The 17965-nt window shown below is 32.2% G+C and overlaps 4 protein-coding genes across 4 annotated transcripts; 3 read left to right on the top strand and 1 right to left on the bottom strand.

The window, feature by feature from the left end:
• Positions 1-2302: 2302 nt before the first annotated feature.
• Positions 2303-2845, top strand: HELRODRAFT_181267 (hypothetical protein; the record flags this gene model as incomplete). Its single annotated transcript, XM_009030509.1, has 3 exons — positions 2303-2337; positions 2417-2586; positions 2745-2845. The coding sequence occupies 3 exons, from the start codon at positions 2303-2305 to the stop codon at positions 2843-2845; spliced, it is 306 nt and encodes a 101-aa protein (XP_009028757.1).
• A 416-nt stretch (positions 2846-3261) lies between these two features.
• HELRODRAFT_181266 (hypothetical protein) lies at positions 3262-5192 on the bottom strand (the record flags this gene model as incomplete). Its single annotated transcript, XM_009030508.1, has 3 exons — positions 3262-3365; positions 3428-3783; positions 5134-5192. The coding sequence occupies 3 exons, from the start codon at positions 5190-5192 to the stop codon at positions 3262-3264; spliced, it is 519 nt and encodes a 172-aa protein (XP_009028756.1).
• Positions 5193-5579: 387 nt separating this feature from the next.
• HELRODRAFT_181265 (hypothetical protein) lies at positions 5580-8524 on the top strand (the record flags this gene model as incomplete). The annotated part of the gene is made up of 6 exons (XM_009030507.1): positions 5580-5601; positions 5794-5841; positions 6823-6917; positions 7295-7360; positions 7762-7803; positions 8411-8524. The coding sequence occupies 6 exons, from the start codon at positions 5580-5582 to the stop codon at positions 8522-8524; spliced, it is 387 nt and encodes a 128-aa protein (XP_009028755.1).
• Positions 8525-14169: 5645 nt separating this feature from the next.
• HELRODRAFT_194171 (hypothetical protein) lies at positions 14170-17325 on the top strand (the record flags this gene model as incomplete). Its single annotated transcript, XM_009030506.1, has 5 exons — positions 14170-14292; positions 15563-15670; positions 16430-16540; positions 16692-16782; positions 16892-17325. The coding sequence occupies 5 exons, from the start codon at positions 14170-14172 to the stop codon at positions 17251-17253; spliced, it is 795 nt and encodes a 264-aa protein (XP_009028754.1). The 3' UTR covers positions 17254-17325.
• Between the last annotated feature and the right edge of the window lie 640 nt (positions 17326-17965).

Raw genomic sequence — 17965 nt, 5'->3', positions numbered from 1 at the left:
AAATGCATGGCGAGCATTGTAGAATATCTATTTAATTTACATTATAAATTTTATTATTTTAACTTTATAATTACAATGTATGTTTTAAAATAAAAATAAAATGATGGTAATTGGTAATGGTAATTCTCATGGTAATTGTTGCACTGAACTATAAAATTAGAACTAGAAGGAAAATATCGTTATTTTACATGGGGATCATAATTAAAATATACTAGCATATTCTCAACAATTCTACTTCTAACTTCTCTACTCTTACTTTCGGTTATATAATTCCATGGTTGGCTCTGATGATGACATAAACTGTCGAAACGACATATATATATATATGTCGTTTCGTAAATATAATATATATATATATATATATATATATATATATATATATATATATATATATATATATGGGCTTGTTGCTACCATTTCGACAAACTTGTTTTATTCGCTGTTGATGCAACTTCACTAACTAAACTGACCACGCATCAATGATACTGGTTAGTTGTATAATTTGTGATTTATTGTGTGCTATTTTAGACAAATTTTTCATGTTATGTTATGTAAACATTTAGGAGTGAATAAATAAATAGATCGTAAAAGATAGTCAGTGCGCTGCGACCTGGGCAAAATCAGAGGTCCGTCCTGGGTTTTTTCATTCTGTAGTTATTGTTTATTTATAAAAAACTAACTAAGGTATAACCATCAATGAATTAATTGAGTGAGCGCTGACCTAAACAAGTAGAACAATGAATGAATCTTTGCTATTATTTATTATATTATAGTATATTATATTATTATTAAAATTATTACTATTATTATTTATTATAGAGTAATAATTTGTTCATAATAAATGAGTTAGTTAGATAATGCTTGTGAGTGGGTTGGTTGAGAGGTGATAAAAATATTTTTTGCTTAGTTGGTGGTAATTACTTCAGCGTACAAAATAAATTAACAGACTCTGTTATAAATACCGCAACATTATTTTTTGCTTAACTGGTGGTAATTACTGTTGTGCACAGTATAAATTATTATTTTTATTATCTAAACTATAAAGAAGGTTAAATTTGAAAATGTGATAGTATTCAGACATTAGTATTTTGCTATTTAGTAATACAAATTTCAATGTTTAAACTGTTTTAATTTTGTTGAATTGGCATTATGACTGAAAACGTGGTTTAACAGATTGTGCATGGAAAATCAATTTGCTCCACCATGTTTATAGTCATAATGAGACAATCGTTTCAACAAAACTTACAGTTTGAACACTGACATTTTTATTATTAAATAGCACAACAATACAAAAAATTTAAATGAATATCAAATGTTGTTTACATATTATCATTACCTATATGCATCATTGCTTTGCGGTTTACGCTTGTCCGGATACAAACGAAAAACATCTGTAGGCACCTTATGATTTTGGTGTTCAAGAACTACCGTTTAACCACAAATCTATTAAGCACCCTGTTTGACCTGAAAAAATACAAATTAGAACAAGTCAGTTAACTTGATGCTGTAGCATTCTTAAAATCTTTCTAATTGCAAGTAACATTAGTTATGTAAGAATCTGCCATGAAAAATTAAAGTGCTTTGACCTATAAATGCAAACATTTCATTGATACATATGCAATAGTCAGCTGAACAGGACAGTCTCTAGCATTCTAGCATATGTGGTAGTTAAGCCACTCTTTCCCTGTCCCTTGGATTTAGGATGTCCAAAGTGCTTGTACTGCCAGTGCGTGGATTGAAATTTTACATCTTCTGGCAACTAACTCTTTTCAGAAACCTGGAAAATTTAATTTGCATAAATAACTGAAGAGTTTCATTTCTAAAAAACTTTTTTACACACCTTTTCACTGTGTACCTGCGCAGTTACATTTTTTGTTTTGAGCAATGGGTGATAGTTTTTGTTGGCAAATTTGTCAACGTAATCTTGTGCAGATTGTGCAGTCTCAAAAGTCATTCCTTTTGTGAGTTCCATTATGAAAAATTGAAACAAAATTATTATTAGTTGTAGTAGAAATCACAAGTGAGCTACATACATGTGCCTGAGAATTACAAATGAGCGATATATATGTATCTACCAAAGGTTTAGTTAAATTACCATAGACAAACGTTTACTGTGGCTTTAACAATTTGCTATTTTACCATGGATGGAGATTTATCCATAAAAAACATAAAGCGATAATTTTTTAAAAATTTATCTTTTTTTTTATTTTCCCAGTTTTTATTTTTTTTGTTTGATATTTTATTAAACTAAAGACTTTAAATAGGAAAAGTGTTGATATCTAATGAGGATCACATACAAAATATGGAAAACCAAACTTGTATTGACAAAAATCAAAGGTTTGTTGAAAATTTGAGTGATTCAAATCAGAAACTTTAGGACCTTAGGTGATGATATATGTGACTTAATTCTAACCAGGTCTAAATTCTTAATGAATGACACTACAAATGAGTCTAGCAACAGCGATTTTACACTTGGTATTAAAGAAATTAGTTTTACTGACCACCACAACACTGATTTAGAAAGTTGGCATTTACACGGAAATTCTGATAATAATGAAAATATACCTGAAAATAATGTCAAAAGAGGTAATATTTGATTGTTAATAAGTTATTTATTTATTTATTCAATCATAATTAGTTATTTATTTATTTTGAATCGAACATGATATAAAAATCAGAAATAATAAGCTCCCAACTTGGATTGTTTTTTTTTTAAATTTTTGAAAAATGAATTATCATTACAGACAGGGCTGTGACAAGACAATATTTTTTAAAAACAAGCGTGACAAAGACATTGATAGCTCAAGACAAGACCGAGACAAGATCTTTGAAGAACATGTCTTAAGACATCTAAGGACAAGACAAGAAATCTGAGACAAAAACAAGACCAAAACATCAAAATTTGAAAAATCAATTAGGATTTTTAAAGAAATCAGATTTGAGCTGGATTTTTGTCACCTATGTTTGAATAATTGTATGTATCTGCTTATGTTTGTGTGTATATTTGTATACACGAATGTACACTAGGGTGCCAATGAAAATTGAAGTTTATGTGATGTTAAGTCTCACGGGCTAGATTTATTCCTCTATATACCGAGCTAACACAGAAAAAATTTCAGAAATATCGGACAATATTTACAGGTTGCACAATGAACTCCAAGTATAGCATACAAGGGTTGAGAACTTCTTATCTCATAAAATAGCTTCTATTACAATGTTAATGAAATTTACACACAACAACCAGATTACTTTCAATCTACTTTAGTTCTTACAGAGTTCTTTGACAATGACAGGCTTCTTTGACACGGGAAACTGATGGCGATGATGCTCAACAACCTGCAGGAGAAACGATCTATCTCCATGGCCTGTAAGAATTTGTTGGTGTTTAGGGACACTAGGTGCGATAACTGCAACTATGTCACAATACTTTTATCTATTGAGTTGTTTTCAGGTGCAGGATTCTCCAAAGCTGCTATCATCTGTACCTTTTCAGCTGACTGCAACTGTGTCACAATACTTTTATCTATTGATTTGTCTTCAGATGCAGGATTCCCCAAAGCTGCTATCATCTGTACCTTTTCATCTGCTTTAATTTCTTTGTCAAAAAATGCTAGCCCAACTTTACTTTCATTCATGTACCATAAATGACGCATAAATGTATTTGTAGCTGCACACGCAACTTGATCGTCTTCACTGTTGTCATTACTGGTGGTAAACAAGTCGTTCCTTTGGCCTTGATTAGACTCAGCCTCTAATTTTTGAGCAATCTGAACAAAATTTTTCCTGCTTGTAACCGATATGAATAGGAAAACTTTTAGGGCGTGATACCACGGAAAAATAGCATTTTATTTTTTCTCATGCAACAGATTAGCACCTTAATGTACACATGATACATTTATTTGTTTAATGTGAACATGAAAGAAAGTGTTTTTTATATATGCAAATCATTTGAAGCGTGAAGAATTACGATCGTTTCGCCTGGATCATCTGATTGATGTGACTATCTTGATTATGTCCAAATTACTCTAACCGACATTAACATCAAATGAATGAGAAATTTGTTCAAAATATTTTAACATGCGATGCATTCATGTATAATCACACGTTATTAATACATACAAATGTTCTAATATATATTTAATGTGTGCTTATAGAAGAATTTATCAGAAATGACTTAGAAATGATTAATACATACAAATGTTCTAATATATATTTAATGTGTGCTTATAGAAGAATTTATCAGAAATGACTTAGAACATTGTATATATTCAAAATAATTTCCTGTCAGCCTCTTGTTTTCAAGACTCATCAAGACAGTAAAAAAACGAAACCAAGACTGATATCGTTTTAAAACAAGACGAGACAAAGTCGAGTCTAAAATTTTGACGTCTCGAGGCGAGATCAAGACAGTATAGAACTTGTCTTGACGAGATGTTGTCTCAAGATGCCACAGCCCTGATTACAGATATAAATATGAGCAGCATATATATTTATGATCGAATATGGCCTATATTATATATTTTCTTGCCTAAATGTAGGTCATATATTTATGATCTGTATTTAAGTGACAAAATACATTTCTGGATAAAACTTCATTAAAACAGTTCAGATAATTAGATCCTATATTATAGCCGATTTTGTATTATTTCGAACCAAAAATTAAAGTTATACAACAACAACACACGTTTAGACGACATTTTCCCCGAGATCGGGGGTTGCCGTTTGGCTACCTATGATGAAACCGAATGTCATCATAAATATTTTATTGGCTAATTTTAACGCAGGACGCCCTTCCTTACGCAACCACAGTTATAAGCGGTGGGCCTAGCCTTTGATGATCCAACATCACTCACAAGGCAGTGAGGGTCAGTTTAATGTCATAACCAGGACCAAAAAAAAAAAAAAAAAAAAAAAAAATTAAAGTTATAATAAACTGAAAATAAAAAATACAATTACTATTTGAATGAAGTTATATAAAATTGGTTGTCCGTGAAGTAAAATAGCATTTATATATTTCAGTTATTTCTTGATTTTAGTAAGTTCATATTTGTTGATGATATTTAATGTTTCAAAATAATTTGTAGACTTCCTACTGAATAAGGTTTTATCAAAATTGTTGTTCCATTTTCTAACTCTTGTCTCGTGTTTTTTTCTGTTGGAAGCTGATCCTTTGTGCTGGCATGGTCCACCATTGCTATAGTCAGCATTCATTAACGTACTTTAAATAACCTTTGACCCTTTTATCGAAACCTCTCTAGATTATTTTTCAGAGGAATCAGCAACACGTACAACACGTGAACAAGCTTAGATCCACGCATCACTCATTACATTACATTACATGCGATAGGCTGGCATCCCTTTAGATGCCAATTCTGTCACTGCAGCAAAAGGTGAAGATGGTGCTTTATATTTTTGGTTGGATAAAAACCACATCAATGGCTATATAAGGCTGCAATTCAAGAAAAAAACCGTGTCCGCTTCTAGTTGCGCTATTGAAAAAATATTTAGCAAAAGAATATAACTAAACTGATTATAAGAATAAAATGTCAACAGATTAACAAATATATTATTTTTCAAATATGGCGTTAAGTTCGATCTTAAGTACTTGAACTTGAAGTATAAGTATTCGTACTTGTAATCGTTTTTATGTTTTGGTGCGTATATTTGAGACTTGAGTACTTGTGCATGAGGAAGAGTACTTTTGAATACACTGCTGAACTTGTGATGTGCATATTGATTGTATGCATAATTTGTTTTGTTTTTCAAAAATATTTGTGAAATTATCATTTTCAGATTGGCAAGTTGAGCGTGAAGAGTTTTTTGGTCATAAATTCAATAAAGGTTAGAATAATGTTCTTGTTTAATAAATTTAAAATAATGTATTATTGATAAACACTATATCCACGGAAGAGAAATTTAAAAAATTGATTGTATTATTTAATCTCTTTAAGATTCGTACTACCCCGTTGTTTTTGTTGTTACCTCTAGAAAAAATTTTGTGGTGTATAATTTTTATTGTCAAGGGTAGTTTTTCAAACTTGTTGATCTTCATTGATATTTGCCTTTTCTGACTGACCTGATTTGTTACACAGATGCTGGTTTGGACCTTTACTTAATTGGGGATTTAACTTTTGTTGCGGATTTTGGTCTGTATTACAGTATGCCCGGGTTATATCCACGACAACACTCTTCTTAGATGTTTTTGATAGCGTATGTTTTTTGCAGCGTTAACTTTTCCGTTTCCAAAAATACCTTAATACTTTCACAATATTCCTTTTGTTACTATCTTTGACATCTAATAATTTTCGGAATGATTTTCATCAGTTTTTTGTTGCCGAATTAGCTGAGGCGTGTTATGTCTCTTTTCATTGTGTGATGACCTGGTGTAATACTATCCGTCCCAATCTCAAAAACTATCCAACATCTTCTGCAAATGATGCGTTTCTTGTAAGTACATATGAAAATACGTAATTGTCTGGCTTTATATGCGATTTCTCCTTACGCCTATTTTTCAGTTTTAAAAGGCATGCCATGTGTTCATAGTGTTTTCTGGTTTGCAGAGTTGATGAATAACCTGATTACTGTTTTATATACACATTTATATAGAAATAATCTGTAAGCTCGACACCCCGCAAAATTTCTGTTTTTACACTTCTTTCAAAGTTTATATTTAGCAATTTAAACGACATTAGATTTGGCTTATATTTTTTACAAAAAATTTCATTGCTATTAATATTAGCAATCAAGTAAGATGCTTTTTAATTATTGAACTATAGTAATGAACTGAAGTGTTTTAATTAATTTAATGAATTGATATTGCAGATGGGAAGTTACAGGACAGTCAAGGAAAACCTTATTTATATAATTATTATGACGACCCAATTTTGAACCAGAAAAGATATGAAGAAATTTCGAAGGTAAAATCATAATGTCTTCTTAATATTTTAATGTTTGTTTTCTATTTTTTCGATTGCAAAGATGTTCCTGCCTACCACATGCAATGTATGTGATGCATTGTTTCTTGTGTATTTATATAAAGATACACTGTATGTTTGTTGTTGATACCTCTGAGAAATATTGAAGAGAGAATTGTAAAATAAATAGTATGAAAATAGTTTGAAAAGTTTATTGTAAAATAAAAGCAGAATTGTAAAATAAATAGTATGAAAATAGTTAGTTTGAAAAGTTTATTGTAAAATATAAGCATGGTTTATCTGAATTCATTGTTAAAGTATTTTGAAAATTATGTTCATTATGCATCATGGTTATCTGTATATATCATATTTTCATGCAGGAAGTTACTGATTTCATCTATAAGTTGATGGTAGAAGTGTACGGTTTATCAAGAATTTGTATCCCGGTAAGATTAAAGCTAGTTTGATTTAATAAATCAATAAACAAATTAATAAAGTCTGCATTAAGTTGATGTTTTATTTAGTTTTGAATGTTAATTCTGTTATATTGAACAAAATTAGTGTAGATGGTTTGTTAGGCTGTGTTTATCTTATTTACAATATGTAGGTCTGTTCATGCACACACGTGTATTTCTATTATTATTATTAATAATATTGATATTATAGCACTTAGTTATTATTATAATATGAAATAAAATTATTCAAACTTTTAAAAACCTAAGACATTTATTATTATTATTATTCAATTAAAATAAGCGTTTATTCAGCAGAAAATATGAAATAAAGTATACTGGGAGACCCAAAGAAACAATAAAACAAGCTCAATAACCCCTCTACTTTCTTTAAGAAAAATTCCATCAGCATGACCGCTGTCACAAAAGAGGCCAAGGTTTTTGATCATCTAGCACAATCAGTATGTTGATAGCCCGCCAAAGCAGTTTTGAACACTTACCATATTCCGACTTATATTTGGCCAGGACATTGTTATTTTATTTTCACACGGACGATGAAGACTCTCCAATTCATCTCTCCAAGCTTGCCAACTCACCTCAGAAAAAGACTGCCTATAACGTTGCTCATAACTTTTGACATTTCTTCTGCTCAGCGAACATTTGCTATCAAACTTTGGACCATTTTACACCACCACATATTGAGATTTTAGGGAGTTATCGGTCACTATGAAATCAAGGGGTGTTACTATTTTGTAACTTTATAGGTTGAATGGTTAACCTGTTGAACCAATCCAAATGAGCTAAGGGTGTTACGAAATTTCATGGCCAAGTCATCACCAGGATGGCCCATATAAATGTTGAAGTCACTCATTATCAGCAAACTGAAGCCTTGCTAATGACAACAACTGACAAAATTTATTCAAGAACACCTGACCAACTCCTACCAAACCCGACAACCCGGTCGATACACCACTACTGCCAGACGAGACCTTGAATCATGACTGGAACTTTAAAGGAACTAAAACCGTGTTGTAAACCATAAAGGTTTACCGGAAACCTACTATTATAAAAATAGCCAGACCGCCACCTCGAGACACCATCTATTTGGCTGATTTCAAGGTGAGTGCCAAGGACAGTGCCAAGTCATCACCGGATTGATTCTCTTTGTCAATGCCATAACATCAACATCTTCCATTGTGATAGCCGATGAAATTTTTAAAGCAGATTTTGCATTTATTAAACCAACTTTAATTTCCACTTGTTTTATCATACCAGCAACAGAATAAATTGTACGCTAGTAACGAGGTGTCTTGAGTTGATACATTAAAAGTAAACCACTGAGTGACCTAATGTTCCGTAGATTCCCTGACCATCAACTGAGTAAAAATTCCATAGAACAAGTTATTATCATTTTCAACCGTATTCGTATTTAAAAAGAGGTTAGAACATCTAATAACATACAAAAGTGGACCATCAGCCACGCAAATTGATTTCTTTGCTTTCAAGCAACAGCACCGAAGGCTATTCAAAAATGTCAAAGTTATACCTGGCGAATCATGTGTCGCCAAAACCAAAACCCAACATAGACTTCTTGTGGCAGACCTGGTTGTCAACCTGTCAAAACATAAGTCTAAACAAATGCCTCGGAGAATCAAAACGTGGAAGCTGAAAAGCAATATTCATTGAAAAAAATTTCAACAGATAGTTGCCACACAGTTAGACCACCAATCGCAATCCAGTACAGATTGGAGTACATACAAAACCGTTTTGATAAACGCTGCAACTACAGTTTGTGGGAAAACTGGTACAAAACGCAGCATGAACTGGACACTTTGTGGTGGAATGACAGTGTTCAAAATGCAATAGCTGAAAAGAAAGCTGCATACAAGCAATTGCAAAAATCAAAGTCTGTTGATGACCACAAAATTTTCCGTGAGAAAAACAACTATGCACAACGTCAAGTTGCACTGGCTCGGACAGATCAGTGCAGAAAGTGGCTCACTAAAAGCAAAGGTGAACAAATGAAATCTTTGTATCGTATAGCAAAACAAGCAAAGCGTACGAAAAAAGACATAGTTGGTGCCTCATGTATCAAAAACAACAAAAATGAGATGGTTCTTAAACAAGATGAGATTAAGCTACAGCAATACTTCAACCGTCTGTTAAATGAAACAAATCCCATCAATGTCAACTTTGACGCTCCACCTATCGAAGGTCCGATTACAAACATCACTGTAGAAGAGCTTACAGAAGCTCTGAAAGCTATGAAGGATGGAAAGGTAGCAGGGCCTTCTGTACTCACAAATGACATTATTATGCATCTAGTACTGCAGGTATCCAAACGTTACTACAACTTTGCCGTGAAATCTGGATAAATTGTTCAATGCCGACTGAATGGAACTATAGCATGACAGTTCCGCTATACAAAGGCAAAGGTGATCCATTGAACTGTTCATCATATCGGGGTATACGTCTGTTAGAACACTCCCTGAAAATTGTCGAGAAAATCATTGAGAGAAGATTAAGGTTGTGCATCACAATCGGAAATTATCTATTTGGTTTTCTAGCGGGGAAATCAACAATTGATGCAATTCACATCCTTCGGCAACTGCAAGAGAAGTTCCTCGCAAAGCATCAACAACTATCACACATTTTTGTAAACCTTGAAAAAGCATTTGATCGAGTTCTCCGTGAAGCAATCAGGTGGAGTCTACGTCGACAACTCATTCCAGAATATCTTGTTCAACTTGTGATGGAAATGTATACGAATACTAAGACTCTTGTCAGCATAACAGTTGGAAACACAAATGTATTTGACATCGGCGTTGGAGTTCACCAAGACTCGATCCTCAGTCCACTGTTATTTATAACTGTGATGGAAGAAATCACAAAACCGATACGCACTGGTGACATTTGGACTCTAATATATGCTGATGATATTGTTTTAACAGCCACGTCTGAGCAGAGTGCAGCTCAATTGTTTGAAGATTGGAACACCAGACTGCCGATCATGGATTCAAAGTCAACATCAGCAAAACCAAAGCAATGAACACTGGTGAACCCATTCAATCCACAGCTACTGGACGATGGCCCTGTTCAGTTTGTAAAGCTGGTGTAGGTAACAATTCAATCAAGTGTCAGCAGTGTAACCAGTGATGTCACAAACGTTGTTCAAAAATAATTTGTACTTTATCTAAAGTGTCCAATTTTGTTTGTCCTGCTTTCATCAATCCACAACGACAAATACAAAATAACAATGTTTTTGAAGCCATTAAGGTAGAGAAAGTCACATCGTTTCATTATCTAGGGGATGTTCTGGATTGTACTGGAACAGCTGAAGCTGCCGTTCCAGCACGCATACGTGCAGCCTGGAATAAATGGCATCTCCTTGCCTCTATTTATGCGGCGTGACACTACCACTACGATCAAGACTTTATAAATCCATGATACGTCTGGTGTTGTTATATAGTGCAGAAACATGGCCAATGACAATCAAATTGGAACAACAACTTCAACGAACCGATATGAAAATGCTCCGATGGATGCAACGAATTAGTCTGAAGGACCACATCAAATTTACCGAAATCCTGCGTCGTGCTGGTTTACATGATATAAAAGACGAGTGCCGGCAACACCGTCTGCGGTGGTTTGGTCATTTCAAACGAAGTGGAAACAGTGCCATAACTTCTCTTGCAGATGTTGAAGTACCTGGCACACGTTCCAAAGGCCGTCCAAAGAAGTCCTGGTCGCAAACAATCGAGCAAGACATGAAAGCTCTAAATTTAAATGAAATGGATACAACTGATCGCCTAATTTGGCGGAAAAAGTTGATGGCAAAAAAAACAACGTCCTACCTCGGAGAACTAAGTCTCTGGACGCTAAACGATGATTGATTGATTGAACCGTATTTAGTGAAAAACCACGTTTACAGCGATCAAACAAGAAACCTGGATGTCCATACGTGCGATATTGGAGACGGATGTAAAACTTCAAAATCAACGGCCGTCAGAGTTAATTTCAACCAAAACTAATCAAAAACATAAAATCATTTCATTAAATTAAAATTTAAACTTCGAACAGGAATTAAAGGGATTTAAACAGATAAACTATTCCAACTAAAAATACAATCGCGCTCATAGAAATGCGAACATAACCATTACTCAAGTCCATATATTTTTAAAAAAGTAATATTTGTATATGTTGCAATTATTTCATAATAATGACTAATGATCAAATCAGTTCAATTCAAATAGTGTATAAAAAATTAGGGTTAAAGTTAAATTACGAATATTAGATTTAAAGGCATAGCCTTAGACAAAAATCCAATAAATCAAACAAGGGGAGAAAACAGTTGTATACCGATAATAATGTAGAATTTTGTCGGGCGACATTCGAATTCTTTTTCACGCGGTTTCCAACCGCGCCCAAATTCGGATTTCGACCCGAGCCTTCATCTCTTTTCTGGCCGGGAGCTGCCATTCTACAATAGACTGTCGGAAAGCCTTTTTCAACGTTCTTCATTTTGGACAAATTAATCGAGTCAAGCAAAATTTTAGTATACATTTCTTTTATTAAATGAAAAGAAAACAATAAAAATCAAACCTCTGCCAATATCAAACATATATACAAAACAAAATAAAACGAATCAAACTATGTTGCAAAAAATTTAAAACCAATCGCCAACCTACAATCTATTAACTAAGACAAAACAAAAAGCCAAGACCGAACCAAGAGACCCTGTCCATCAACTCACATTTAAATGAACATTTCTATATATGTCTGTTTTGTTATTATCTATATCATATATGCGACGCTTGCTACGTGCTCTTTGTACATATATTAAAAAAATGCACATAAAAAATGCGTTCTGTATATATATATATATATATATATATATGCAATACAGAAGAAGTATAGAAGCAATAAAGTTGACCTAATCGCAAAATGTTCAAAAAGTATAGAGAAAAGTACAGGTTTTTTGAATGCCTTACTTACATAACAACTTTCTATAACAGTGAATTGATTATGCAGTTAAGCTAACAAAGGTTTTCAACTATTATTACAAAAACCACAATCATCCGTTACTTAAAATATCGGTGATCAACCAATTGAAGTTAATAAAACAAAGCGCATAAGAAAAAAATTAGCAAAACAACACAGTCATAATCAATGACGAAATATCTGAATTTTTACCTGTGACCACATGCAAAATATGGTATTTTTGGCCTATGTAAAAACATGATTTTGTAGCACGGAACAATGTATAACATTTATACTTACATTTGTAAAATGTTTGTTGATACTTCTTCTGGAGCATTTGCGTCTTTGATATCACGATAGTTATTTTTCAGATGTAATTAATTTCAAAATATTATGTGCTAAAATACCATAAAAATTGTTAAAAGTTGCATAAAAAAATTGTCTAATTATTGTTTGTTTCTATCTGGTAAATTATTGTTTTTTTAATTCAGTTTGATGCCAATGAAAATGAACCCAAAGGTTTCTTTTTTTCAAGCGACACAAAAGGAACAAGAAAAACTAACGACAAACTATTGATTTTGATTCATGGGAGTGGGGCAGTTCGAGCTGGTCAGTGGGCTAGAAGGTAAACAAGTCCTTTTTTTTTTGCTTATAAAATTATTCACCCAAAACCGTTTGATACTACTGAATAGTCTAGATAAGAAAGAACTAATATGATAAAAGTTAATGATGTTAAAAAGTATATAATTAAAATAAAAAAAAATGGACAGTATAAATTTATAAATTAACAGTTTACACCATCACTTTACACAATCACTTTGGCGTAATTGTTGAGTTTAGTTACATTTCGTTTTTACGAAGAATAGTTTTTGTCCGGTTTAATTGGAAAAAGAATTATGTTGGTTTTTTATTATAAATACTAAATAATGTATAATCGGGACTAGATTTAATTAATTAGCTCTCTAAAATGATGTCATCTAACTATTGCCATTTAACTAGCTATCAAGCTATAGCTATCCAACTGTAGCCACCATCTAACTAAAGCCATCAAACTAAAGCCATCAAACTATAGCCTTCTAACTATAGCCAATTGAAAAGACATCCGATACACTCGATCATATTTTTCACCTAATATGAAGATAATTCTCGTTTTGATACTCGCCAGCACCAATCTTTAAGGAATGTTCACCAACCAAATTTTATTATTCACCATCTGACATTTGCCAACTCTAAATTAAATTCAATTAAATTATCTCTCACTTAATTTCATATTTTGTTAACATTGGTTTTCATTTTACCACTTTTCTGTTATACTTACAGTATTCTACCCTTATCTTCCTAGTCAATCTATAATGTGTATTCTATCACTCCTTTCACTCTTTATTTTATTTGTTTTCTTTATTTTCACTTTTTTCAAGACTTCTTTATTATTATAATTATTTTCATTTTAATGTCATTTTCATTTTATTATGATCCATATGTAAGAGCATGTAAATGTATGTATGTATATTTGGTATGTGTATTTATATCGCTTTATGTACTTACGGAGTTCTATAAATAAATAAATAAAAAATAAATAAATGTTCATTAACTTTTCAATTGGTAATAAGCACGATATTCTTTAGCTATTTTGTAGGTTATTTTAAACGATCAGATCATTTCATTTTGAATACTCCTTCGATCTCAAACGAAATGAATTTATCCTCATATCTAAATGCTATTCCTGAGCCTATTTAAAATATATAAATTCTGAATTAATTTCTTATAATTTTTTGTTTTTACACATTGAACCGAGACAAAATTTTTTATTTTCAAGCATCATAATGAATGACAGTTTGATGGACGGCTCCCAAATTCCATACATAAAGCAAGCCTCTGACGAGCACTACGATGTGATTGTTCTCAATACTAATCTTAATTATCAAGGGAATCATTTATATATCAGAGTAAGTTATTTAGGCCACGGAGTATGCAAATATGCAAATACATATACATGCATGCATGTGTATTTACTTACATACGTAGACACACATTTACATACATATATACATTCATTAACACATGCAGATACATACAAACAAACACAAAACACACATACATACACACACTCACCTATATACTTTTCTACGGTTACACGCAAAAATGAGTTACATGTGTTACATGTGTGAAATAAAATATTGAGTCAGAGTTTTTTTGTTTTAAATAAAAAGTAACTAAGTGGAAAAATAATAAATAAATGAGTGAATAAATAAAATGTGTATTATGATAATATATTAGAAAACAAATCAACAGACAGATTCTATTGACTACTAATATATTTCAGGTGTCATGGAATGAAATTTTATCTTGATAGGTTGACTGAGTGCTGGTCTGGTACTTGTGTTTTCGTTGACGAAGGTTGTGAGTGTTCGTTTTGATTGGTGGTTGTTGTTGCCGTCGTCTTCGTTGTCGTACCTCACCATGGGGGTGCCTCAACATATATTTCATGCATTAATAATAATAACAATAATAATATTGCGTGCTCAGAAATCGAAGGTTTCCGCGTTTACGCCGTGCAAGCAACAACATCGCCTGGTCGTTGCACCAGATTCATTAAAGTAAAACAGTAGAGCTGGCGATGCAAATGGGTGCCAACCCTGCCTCTCACACGGGTTTTTGATGGTGATGGTTGTTCTGAGTGGCATGATGACGTGCGTTGTCTGGGAGGGGATTGTTCAATAGGAAGGATGGATGATTTGTACGTTCATGTTCAGGATTTCGGAGATTGGGCGAGAAAGAGAGAGTTTTAAGATTTTTGCTAGAGGAAACCGAAATAAGGTAAAAACTTGTAAAAAGGCTTCCTTGTCAAAAAATTAGTTATAATTGAAGAAATATTTTCCACCAATGTTCAAGAAATGTAATACATAAATAAATTAAAAAAATTGAGCTATAAAATGGATTAATGTGATGTTCATGGTTTTACCTCTGGTAAGCTGGGAGCTAATGCCTCAAATTTCGGTGAGAAGGATAATGATTATGACCAGAGTTGCTTATCACGTACTTGTATATTTAGTTGTATTTCTAATATATCTGCATTTTAGTTGGTGCGTGTTTGTTTATATTATATACTGTTATTTTTTTTTATTATTTATATTTAGTTGTTTATAATCATACGTGGTGTACATTTGAAGTGAAATATTGTCCTAATATTCTATTTTAAATTTATAATTTAATCAGGGAAGCGAATCTCCTGAAAAACATGCTAACTATATTTGGGAGAATTATATAATGCCTAACAAGAACTTCAGACAAACAGCTATTGTGGCTCACAGTTATGGTGGAAAGGTGGTGACGAATTTGGTTAGCATATCATATTCAATTAATCTATATCTATTATGAAAATTTATATAGCGCTTTGTCAATAAACTTCTCGAAAGCGCTTTATAAAAGTAAACTTGATAACTTGTCAAGCAGTTGATGGTTAGTGTGTGGATTGATGTTGCTGCTAAATTCCCAATTGCCCAAGTCATGCCTAACGTATGCTGATTTTAGATTACGATTGCAAAATATCGCTTTTCGCCTTTTTTTGACAACGGGGAAAATGTAGAAAGTTAAAGAGAGTTAAAGCAGAAATGCTTTTTACGCCTTAAGTGCCGAAACGTTGATCTTGTTTGTTCTCATCATCGTCCTTTTCAGCATTGCTTTTTATCATCCATCGTTTTTCAAAAGTTGTTTACTTTTTCGTTATACATTGGATAATTGATTTTTCAGGTTTAAGTTGAGAACTCTTGAAAATAAATGTTATAAAATTATGGTAATGATATAAATTTTTTTACACCCTTCTTTCATCATTCGTCTTGAAGCACGTCATAAATGTTGATTTAAAAGATTTTTGGAATTTTTTAACTTTCTAGCAAAATGTTGTAAGGGTAGACGTGAGAAAAAGTAATGTTCTGAAATTCCCTAGCTTTCCAAGATATTTAGATCTTGGGTTGGAAACAAACAATTTTATATAAAAATTCATAATTGAATACTATTTTTAAAAAATTTTGAAATTTTTTACAGTTATCTATAATTTTAACGTGTTTGTAATCAATTTTGCAGGCAAAAAACCAAAAAGAAAGCTTTTTAAAAAGAGTTTTTGCAGTGGCATTCACGGATGCCGCAGTTTTTTTAGAGGAATGTGATGAAGAAACAAGGGAATTTTTCAAAAATGTCATTTGTTATTTATCTATACTTTTTAGTTTTATTCATTTTGCTGAAGCGTTTATAATATTTTTTGTTTATTTTTTCTAATTGTTTCTTTCCAAGTTGTAGCGTCATTTTCATGACTTTTGAAATTTCGAAATAATTTGATTTCGTTAAGAATTCACAAAATTGGGTTGCGGGAACTGGTAAATTGGATGAGCCAGTCATCACCGATTCAGCAGATGTTACGTGTCCAAAGGTTTCAGCTGGTAATTCTAATTTTTTTCACGTTTAATAATTTATGAATCTATCTATGTATCTATCTATATATATATATATATATATATATATATAATATTAATTTTACTGCATATTTAGGTCACACAGAACATGTATGGACTTCAGCAACCAGTATGAGCTCGATTTTTAAATATTTCAAAAAGAAAAGCGATGAATGGAACATTGAAACTAATGCAAGCTTTGAAATAATGAAATGTGCTCATACCAAGGAGTGCTCAGAAGAATGTGACAATTTCGTTCTAAAATATCCAAATGACAATAAACAGATTTCTGATACAAATGAAAGTGATGTGAAAGTTGATAATACTTTGATCTTAGAAAACCAATCTGAATGTATATCTACTTATTCAAGCATTAGTAGAGACAATGTCGATAGTACAGAGACTGATCTATTGATAAATAATCTTGTTAATAACGTTGCCAAAGTACAACTCGGTTAAAGATAAAATAACATTACGGGATCGAATTGTATCGGAACGTTTTTATTACTTTCATTATAATGATCAATACAAGTGTTTTCGTTCAGTTGTTATAAAGACTTAAAATACTCAAATTTATGCAGAAATGTTCCAGCAAAACTGTATTTTTATAAACAATTCAACTTTGGTTGATTCGCAGTAGGATAAACCACACTCTTCTGCACCATTCTGTTACCATGGATTTTCTTGTTTATAATTGCACCAATTTAAGAGAATGCACACGCGTAGCGGCATATCAGGAGTATGTGAACAGCTTTCATCTTAATCGCCACAAGTCTGAGACACTGATTGTCAGAACAAGTCAGCAGTTGCTGAAATTCTTACTGCAAGATTTTGATATAGATGGATCCGCATTGCCAATCTCAAACTCTATCAATGTGCCACATTTGACGAATATCTAACTTCCGATAAACTTACATATATCAGAAGTCATTAAATCACGCGCTTACCATCTTTGTCCTGTTACTATGATGATATCATAAGTAAATATCATATCCTATCTGAAGTAAATTATTGTAATTCTCCCTTGTATGAAACTTCCCATTTCTATCTACATGAATAGCACTGCAGATGATTAAAAAATGGTTTGACTTTGGTCTTTGTTTTGCGTTATGCGTCCATTCGTGTTGCTTTGATGGGTGGTGAGTGAGCCACTGAAATCAAATGAAACTTC

The sequence above is a fragment of the Helobdella robusta genome, assembly GCF_000326865.2.
Source record: "Helobdella robusta unplaced genomic scaffold HELROscaffold_69, whole genome shotgun sequence".
Lineage (NCBI taxonomy): Eukaryota > Metazoa > Annelida > Clitellata > Rhynchobdellida > Glossiphoniidae > Helobdella > Helobdella robusta.
This window is presented reverse-complemented; position numbering and strand designations above follow the sequence as displayed.